The sequence below is a fragment of the Juglans microcarpa x Juglans regia genome, chromosome 3D (assembly GCF_004785595.1).
Source record: "Juglans microcarpa x Juglans regia isolate MS1-56 chromosome 3D, Jm3101_v1.0, whole genome shotgun sequence".
Classification (NCBI taxonomy): domain Eukaryota; kingdom Viridiplantae; phylum Streptophyta; class Magnoliopsida; order Fagales; family Juglandaceae; genus Juglans; species Juglans microcarpa x Juglans regia.
The window spans coordinates 9,948,624-9,958,290 of record NC_054598.1 but is presented as its reverse complement, the minus strand read 5'-3'; the positions used below and the strand labels follow the sequence as shown (position 1 = coordinate 9,958,290).

The 9,667-nt window shown below is 35.7% G+C and overlaps 2 protein-coding genes across 2 annotated transcripts; both read right to left on the bottom strand.

The window, feature by feature from the left end:
* Window positions 1-6,215: 6,215 nt before the first annotated feature.
* Window positions 6,216-8,643, bottom strand: LOC121255010 (protein FAR1-RELATED SEQUENCE 5-like). The gene is made up of 7 exons (XM_041155309.1): window positions 8,308-8,643; window positions 7,793-8,211; window positions 7,425-7,695; window positions 6,636-6,698; window positions 6,483-6,542; window positions 6,318-6,374; window positions 6,216-6,236 (listed from the first exon to the last, which is right to left on the bottom strand). Exons 1-7 carry the CDS (start codon window positions 8,641-8,643, stop codon window positions 6,216-6,218), a joined length of 1,227 nt encoding a protein of 408 aa, XP_041011243.1.
* On the bottom strand, window positions 8,644-9,225 carry LOC121255009 (protein FAR-RED IMPAIRED RESPONSE 1-like). Its single transcript, XM_041155308.1, has one exon. The coding sequence runs from the start codon at window positions 9,223-9,225 to the stop codon at window positions 8,644-8,646; it is 582 nt and encodes a 193-aa protein (XP_041011242.1).
* Between the last annotated feature and the right edge of the window lie 442 nt (window positions 9,226-9,667).

Here is a 9,667-nt window from a genome sequence, read left to right as displayed (position 1 = left end):
TTTTTTATTAGTAAGGACGTAATGATTTTGGTTAATTACATAACGATGTAATGTTTATATAATTTATAAATATTTACACACTGTGATATGTTATAAAAGAAAAACATTAATAAAAGCTACAACATGGTCCTATAAATAAACAATTTCACCCATAGTTTTATGAAAGTTGTTTGAGATAATTTTGATTCTAGGATGACAATCCAGCATTTTCCTTATCTTGCATTGCCTCAATAGAGAGGACATTAAAAGGCCTATGTTTTTTCTCCTTCAGTTTCTCTAGATCTACATAAACTTGAATCTTCCAATTTTTTTTTTTTATAATTTATCCACAACACTTTTAATATATGGTCGATATTCCTATAAAATAAATTTTAAATAGATTTACATAATTAATAAAAACCCAATTTATTTTTTAATTAACTCATTATAACCAAACTCAATTTTTGAATAAAAGTTTTAAAAGATATCTTTCCAGCATGTTCCATCAACTCAACTGTTGAACAACCCAATGCCTCTTCTGTTACTTCACCAAACATAGTAATAGCTATCTTTTTAATATTATCATCCAGTTCAACATATGCCCTAGCACTTTAAATGCAGTGAATATATTATTTTCAATTTGAACAGTGTTAAATTCTAAATTAAATTAGATATCAATTATAAATTAAAATTGTAAGATACTTACTGTGGTTTGCATACCCCTTGACTTTTGCAATATATACAAATGAAGCTTTCATTGTATTTATATCCAATCCCTTTATTATAGCCAACACATAACATGTCATAAAATACTTAGGTCAAGTTAATCACATTTATCTTTACCTCTATCTAGAATTTTGCTTTTTACGTTAAATCATAATCAAATTTTAGAATGAATATTTGTGTAAATATTTTAATTTATTATTAATAAAATAATATTTACCATCGTTAATTGCAAACCATTCATCAACTCATATCTAGTGAAAAGTAAATGTTTATAAAATGAAAATTGGAGGGAAAGATTTCCAACAATGAGTGCGGGATCACTACATAAGTAAGCGGGTAATTGTCATTGGCGAATGTATAGATATCTTATTGAATTGCAAGCAAGCTCATGAAGTAGAGTAAACACCTTTTCCCATTTCTTTTGACAAAAATTCTACTTATACACGGGAGGGGTACCCCCCGCGTACCCGGGAGTCCACGTGGGATTATTAAAACGGTGCGCATTATGCGTTTTAATAAACCGTTTCGTTTGACTCCCAAAAACTCGAAGTGACCATTGTTTTGAATTTGAAATCGGGTCGTTTTCAGCTCACCTCAGTTTCACCTCACCTTAGTTTGGCGCTCAGCAAGGATCAAGACCATGGAGCCCCGCATGGAACATGGGAACCTTCCCAAGCAAGCAACGAAGACGATTCACACAAGGTGGTCATCTTCTTCTGCTCAAACACACGACTGCCCCACCAACGTGCAGGAAGACGAAACACAAAGGGAGGTACTATTTTCCTCATCTTATCTTCTTGTTCGCATGCCCACAACCGAATCACTCATTAAACTTTGTTTCTTCAACCCACGAATTCGATGTTCCCAAAATCACCAAATCGGTATATACACATCCATCTTAAATAACTGAAAATCCTAACCCTAACCCTAATGGGAGATTTTGAAATTCTTTTAGATTCGAAATAGCACTTGATTTAGATTCAAAATTGCAAATGATTTCGAAATACTTGTAGATTCGAAACCTTAGCCCTAATCAATATATACTCTATTTTATTTTATTTTATTTTATTTTATTTTATTTTTTTATAAATTCTTGATTGTTCGTTTGCCGTGGTTGTGTCTTCGTCTCCTTCAGTTTGAGTAGCAGTAGCAATGATTGATCTCAAAAAAAAAAAATGAAAGCATTTCACTTAGGTATGATCTTTATTTTGGTAGGAAAATAAAAAAGGTAAAAAATGTTCTGGATCCCAAATACATTGAAAGCATTGGCTTGATTGAAAAATGAGTAGGTGAAGGATGGTGTTACTAGTTGAATTTAGAGGATGGTGTTACTCTTTCTGATAATAGTGGATGGTGTTACTCATTGATTAATATTTTTGTATTTGATCATTATTTCTTTCTGGATAATAAGTAACAGATGTTATGTCATATCTTCAATATGGTTTTCAATTATGTATCAGCGTTTCAGACTTAGATTGAGGAGTATCAAGGAAGAATTTAATTCCTTCATCTGTTCTTAGTTGTGTGTTTTATCTTGACTAATCATTTCTTTTTTTGATAAGTAAATCTTGACTAATCATTTCTTTTGCAAGATATTTGTTACAATGTTACTAGGATGGTTTTGTGTGCTGTTTTTTAAACTTTACAAGAATGATCTTTCATGTAGGATCTACGTTCAAATCATGTCTCCTACACAAGTTGTGTGTAGGAGACATGAGCATTATGTGATTGATATTCATAAGCATCATGTCTTAGATTTTGAACATGCCTATGTAACAATTTTCGTCTCACATATAGGAGCAAATGGTACCAAATTAAAGATGGCTTTGGTGGTTAAGGAATCTAGCTTATGATGGGAAGAGGAAGACTTTAATTATTTGTAAGGTCCAACACGTAGAATATCTTATTAAATGTGTGGAGAGTAAGAATTGTTCAGTTTAAATGTGTGGAGACTTTAAATTTGTCTTGATAGTTGATAGTCTTTGAAAGAAGATGCTGAAAGTTTAGTTTTGTTCAGTTTAAGAATATCTCATCATCCACCATGGACTCTTCTTCATCTTTTGATAAACGAAGTCTGGGTCAACCATTATGCTTCTGTGAAATTGAAGCCCGATACTCATCGACTACAAGAAATCCAGGACGACCCTTCTTAGGGTGTCCTAACTACAACACAAAGGTAACTACATTCATGTTTAATAAAAATTTTAATATTATGTGCATCTAACATGTTTCCAAAATGATTAGGGATTACCATATTGTAAGTATTTCAAGTGGGTAGAGGAGGATCAATACAGAAAGTTCGATCTAAAAGAAACTCACAATGAATTGTTAAGAGCCAAGAAAGAGCTGGAGAATATACTCGACGATATCGAAAAGAGCAAGATTGATCTCCATAAGAGAGAGGATGAGATTGAGATGAGACAGATGGCGCTATCCAATAGAAATGATGAGGTTGTGAACAAGGAGTTGGCGCTTCTTGTACGCGAAGCTGAAATAAGACGTTCACGCATACTACTCCGGGTGTATTGGGCTGTCGCATTTGTTGTAGCATGTTACTTGTCTTGCAAATAAGTGACTTAGAATTAGTGTTGGAAGTTAGTTGCTATGTATATCTAAGTTGTTTATATGTTGGTTGGTGATGTTAGAACTTAGTCTGATTGTATAGTCTAATTGAATTGTATTTTATGTTAATGACTTGTGGAAGTAGCTGCTTGTATCTGTGTAAGGCATTATTAATTCAGGAAGTATCTTATTTGAACCCTATTGTATCTATGCACTAATTCAGAAAGTATCTTATCTGTGCAAGGCATTAATAAGCATTCTACCAAAAAAAAAAAGGACAAAAAATCACCTACTTTAATTTGGGTAACTAACTCAACTAATGGACTGAGTGGAAAAAACTCTTGTCACAAGAATATGTCAACTCACAATAATATGTCACAACCATCCATTAAAATTGGTCTTGAAATACTGGTCTATTTGCACATCAAAATCTTCCTTGACTATGGCATACCAATAGGTACTAACATAATCAATGTCACTAATAAATAAACTAAGCATTCTACAAAGGGAAAAAAATGCTACTCTCTTCTAAGAAATTGCCAAAAAATTCAATCCAGGAAATAATATTTTCATGCTCATTCTTGGAAGAAAAACTATCATAACATACAAAATAATGTTATGATTTGTTCCAACTACACAAAAACCATTGCCAACAATCTTGTATCTTCTGTCAATCTATCTGAAAAAGTGACATTTACAACTTACAAAAAAACAACTTTAATAAGATCTTACATGCCATCCCACCACTGAGTACAACATGATAAAACTTACAAAAAATGACTAATATTTCTGCCAAAAAACAAAAAATGACTAATCCATCATATTGTATTAACTCTTGAAAATCCTTCACGTTCACCCTTTCACCTCTTGAAAACCCATCTATTACATTGAGAATAAACCCTTTACTTTCCTACATGTGAAGTAAGAACAAAAAAAAAAAAAAAAGAAAAAAAGAATTAATATAATTGCAATAGAAGTTTGTTAAATATGAAACATTACATGCAAATTTAAACTAATTGTACGCTCATGCGATGTGCAAAGTGCAAACATATTCTCAATGTAATGCAATTCTGTTAACATATATTTGATCATAAGAGATATGAATGACCTCCACATTAGGAGTTAGTTCAAATGAATGAGTAACAAAGCCTTGGATGGTTTGGTTGCCTAAAGAGGACGGAAACTTCAGCACGTCGGGGGCTTGGGAATGTATAAGAATAAGAGCTCCAAAAATCAGATGGGAGAAATGGATATGGCATCCATGTATTCCAAAGAAGATGACTATTGTTTTGTGGAAATGTTTTAACAATGCATTAAGTATGGATGACAGGTTAAGAAGAGTGGGCATTCCACTTGTATCTAAGTGTGATTGCTGTACAGAAGGGGGGTATAAGGATCTGAACCATGTTCTAGTATTAGGGGAGGTGGCTAAATATATTTGGAGGAGATGTACTAGTCATGTGGGGCTATTGCGTTATGATTTTGGCTCCTAGACTGAGATGGTGACTGCATGGTATCATAGAGCAGCAAAGAGGTCAACCCGTGGACTGTTATTTGGCATAATTCCTGCCATTGTCACCTGGGTTCTATGGACTAGGAGATGTAGTGCTAGGATGGAAGGTAGAAAAGAGTCGGTGGAAGAGCTGTGGAGAGAAGTTAAATTTTGGATTGCAAGAATCAGTGAGAAGGCCCGTGGTCTTCAGGTATTTTCTGGTCAAGATGAGAGACTGCTAATTGAGTTCAATATCAACCCAAGACCTGCATATAGGAAACGTGTGGTACCTATTTATTGGCGTCGACCAAAATAAGGATGGATTAAGCTAAGTACAGATGGCAATAGCAAGGGCAACCCAGGGAGGAGTGGAGCAGGGGGTGTTTTAAGGGATGAAAATGGAAACTTGATAAAAGCTTTCTCTAATCCACTTGATAATGGGACAAACAATTATGCAGAATTTATGGGTTTACTCATAGGAGTGAGAACTTTTTGTTTACTTGGGTTGAATTACGTGGAAATAGAGTTGGACTCAAAGATAGTAGTAAATTGGCTTTGGTTGGCTAAGTGCCCAGTGTGGTACCTGGAGGATTATTGGGATGAACTCATGGGATTGCTTGGAGGAAAATTTTTTACTATCTGCCATGTCTACAGGCAAGGTAATGCGCCGGCAGATTATTTGGCTCGACTTGCGTCGGATGATGATGTTATAATGTCTTCATGGAGTAATTGGGAATTGGTTCCTCCTCTCTTGAGAGGTCTTCTAAGAACCGATAAAGCTAGTTTCCCTTACGTAAGATAGAATTTATTGTCTCTAGTGGGATGTGGTTTTGTATTGTTAATGTCTTTGATTTTTAGTTGTGTTGTTTTTGTTCTTGGTTAGATGTAACGACGGTTTTCCTTCGCCAAAAGTAAGGTCTTTTGAATAAATTCAGGGACGGAGCACTAGTACATGTGATCCGGACTCTTAGTAAAAAAAAAAAAAAAAACAGAGCCTTGGATGTCTATTAAATGACCATAAAACTGCTTCTCCTGTCATTAAAAATAGACCTTCTCCTACAGCAGCAACCAAACATTTAAGGATCTGCTTTGTCATGGCATAAATGAAAGAATACGCCTCCTAAATTACGTTCACATGAACCACTACGTAACAGTCACCTAATTTTCTCATCCTCATATGCATTCCTCATGACACAGATTTATCAACACATTTATGCAACAGCAAATTCATCAAACGAGTTCACTAAAAAATTAACAAGCATCTCTTGTTCCTACAAGCCAATATTGAAGTGGAATTTAGTAACAGTATTGGTGTGGAGATTGAACCAAAGGATCTAAAAACTATCCAGACTTCGCTCACAAATGCATCCCGACAGAAATCAACCAATAGATGGTACACGCAAATGAGAATACAAGGATTATCAGAAAAGACATGTTTTCTTTTTCCAGGAATATATCACAGAGGATAATCTATTACCTGCAACAAAATCAGCCATTGAAACCAAACCATACTAGACTATAGCAGACCACAAAATCAGCCATTGAAACCAGACCATACTAGACCATAGCAGACCACAAAATCAGCCATTGAAACCAAACCATACAAGCCCCATATCTAACATCAGAAATTACACAAAAATGTTAAAATACCCTACTAGTGGAAACTTTGATAACACATACATTACGTAAATTAGTTCCCTGGGCCTTCCATCCACGGTTGAACCAGTTGTGATTCATCCAACCCAATTTGCTCCGGTTGTGATCCATCCAACCCAAATTGCATCTGGAATGATTAATAAGCAAAAATTAGAGTAATGTCAATATTACTATTAACATATGAAAAGTGTATAAATATTACACTTTCTTGACTCCAAACCACTGTTTCTCTGAGCTGGGTTCCACCAATGACAGTAGCTGATTTGTCTTGAACAAGCTGGCACTAAAAAAAAAAAGAAAAAAAAATCAATACATAAATATAACAATTCAAGTATAAACATAACCATATACTTTATAATTGCACATAATGAACATTAGAAATATATATCTCTAATGTGCCAAATAAATTCCTGCACGAGTCCGGCACTGGTGTATATCCTCCATATCTCTAATCAACAAGTAGCATTGGCAAGAAGTAAGTTTTTACCTTAGTAAAATAACCCGCCTAAAAATACTTATTTAAAGTTGAAATAATGTGCACATGTTTACGTTTCTGGTTTACTGGTGCTTTCTTTATCTTTCTTTTAAGTTTTCGTATGTCTTTCTCCATCCTGGATGCTCTCCTCAGAGATGAGGGTCTGCCTTTCCCTCTGACAACTAATGGATTGAGTATTTGTTTCGAACTACCCACAGTGGTTGTGTCATTTTGAGAACAACCAACATTTGAACCAGTGAGGATCATTGATGGAGGTTCTTGATTCTCACTATATAATTCAATCATTGCACTTAACTTATATGTGGCATCCTCAGTATGTTTTTTCGAACCTACTGCATGAGTAATCATTTGATAACACATTTTTAATAGACTAGAATATCTGCAAGCATCTAGCCACTGATCCCCTGCGTCATAGCTGCTATCGGTTAACATGTATCTCCTTTTGATGTCCTTCCTCTATCGGTCTAAAATGTATTTCGTTGGCAGGAATTTTATCCCGTTACATTTAAATACAACGAAAATGTACCTACACAATATACCCCTCATCTGAAATAAACCACATGAACATTTAGCATCTGTATCTTCCTCACTAAAGTCCACAGAAAACTTAACCAACTTAGTGAACTCTTCCACACGAACTTTGTCCTCTACCAGATAGGTCTTTACTGCACCATCCCTCTTAATTAACTCTGCATCCAAATCGATATTACTGGTAAGTTGCACCTGAACTTTCCTAAATTTAGCATTTGTGTACAACTCTTGAAATCTCTTTTCGATAGGAGATCTAGATATGCAAGGAATGGTTACGCTAAATGAGTGGAAGTCCGCGTTAGTTTCACTCTCAATTTTTTTTTAACGCACTATCAAACTGATCGACAAACTCTTTCAAGTTTGTCTTAGCATGAACATAACCATCGAAAAAAGCATTCATGCTGTTGCTGTGCTGCGTTGTACTCATCCCAGTCCAAAACCAGTCCTTCAAGAATGCCGACACCCAATACGCACGCTCAGTGTATAAACTTTTTAGCCAAACATTCTCATGCAAGTTGTAAGTAGTGATTAACTTATCCCAAGATTTCTCAAACTCTTCACCAGTTTGCGTGTCATACACACATTTCATCAATGGATTCTTCATCCCACTTTTGTAGGAAGCATAGGAGGACAGCTTCTCAGGTACTTTTTTCAGTATATGCCACAAACAAAGTCGATGTCGGCTTTCAGGAAAGACAATAGCAATTACATTTTTCATCGCTCTATCCTGATCGATGATAATAGCTTTCGAAGCGATACCATCCATACACTGCAACCACATCTGGAATAACCAGACAAAGGTCTTTGTATCCTCACTGGAAATCAATCATGCTCCCAACAAAATTGACTGCCCATGGTGGTTTACACCAACAACTGGTGCAAAAGGCATCTCATATCTATTCATCAGGTATGTAGTGTCAAATGTCACCACATCACCGAAGTATTGGTAGGTTGCCCTACTACGGGGGTCTGCCCAGAAGACATTCATTAACCTCCCGTCATCATCAAAATCCATCAGTGCAAAGAAACCGAGATTTTTGTACTGCATCCTATAAAAATATTCTCGAAGCGCTCCAGCACCACCTTTACCAAGCCTTAGATGTCTTGCCTTGTCGATATAATTACGACAATCCTTTTCTAAAAATGGGAGGTTCTCTAATCCACCAGAGCCAACGACGAAATATCCGAAACTTTTATTCATTCAGATGCCAGCCATATCGTTTATATCTAGGACTCTTTTTACGGAGTCACTCATTTCTCTATTACATCGAAAGAAGCGAGATTTATTTAGACTAAGGCCATGGTTATCGATATTATTCACTGTTGTCAACCAGAACTTTCCATCAACTTTTAAGGCATTAATCTTTGCCTTACATTCTGTCTTTCCTGTTGGATGTGGTCTGGCAACATTCAATGTCCTATTTCGGGCCTTCCCACCAAGGACACAACCAAGGGTGACATATCGGACAGTCCCATCATCCCCCTTATCAGTCCTTTTTATCATTACCCCAAACCCGCTTTTCTTACCATACTGCTTATAATAAACCATTAATTCTTCAAAAGAATTAAACTCCATACCCGACCTTGGCTCTTCAATCATATCACCACCAACTTCATCCTCTAACTGCAGTGTCCCGGCAATGCCATCCTCAGTTTCTTGTGAATTTGGTATATCTTCTTTGCTTTCTTCAACTCTTTCAGAGGTACATGGAATATCAGTTTCTCTACATTCAGGTGGTTTATCTATATCAACTCTTCCACTCGTAGTGGAGCTTGTAGTCATGAGAGGAGCCGGGTCACCAGCATTCTGCAAAATGGAAAAAAAAAAAAATCAATGACATTAGAAGGCCCAACTTATACAAACAAAAAAACAAGAACACAATTGCATCATCACTTGAATGTTTCTTGGATATTGGCCGCCATCTGGATATGGCGGAAAAGGCAATGGCCACGCAAGAAGTGGTCCATAGTAACCAGCACTGGTGTAATTTACAAAGTACCGGTTACTTGATGGTATATCCTAACATGTTGTTACACAAGTTATTTATGTATTTTAGAAATAAATATCAACTCAACACAGAAATAAAGCAATATTGTAAAAAATATAACATACCGCGGTTGGGAGATTTGAGCTAGATGGTGTTTGGGAAGATGAGTGTTCTTTCCATTTTCCCATGCAGAGAGGAGATGAACTGCATAATTCCACAATCAATTACTTCATAAAA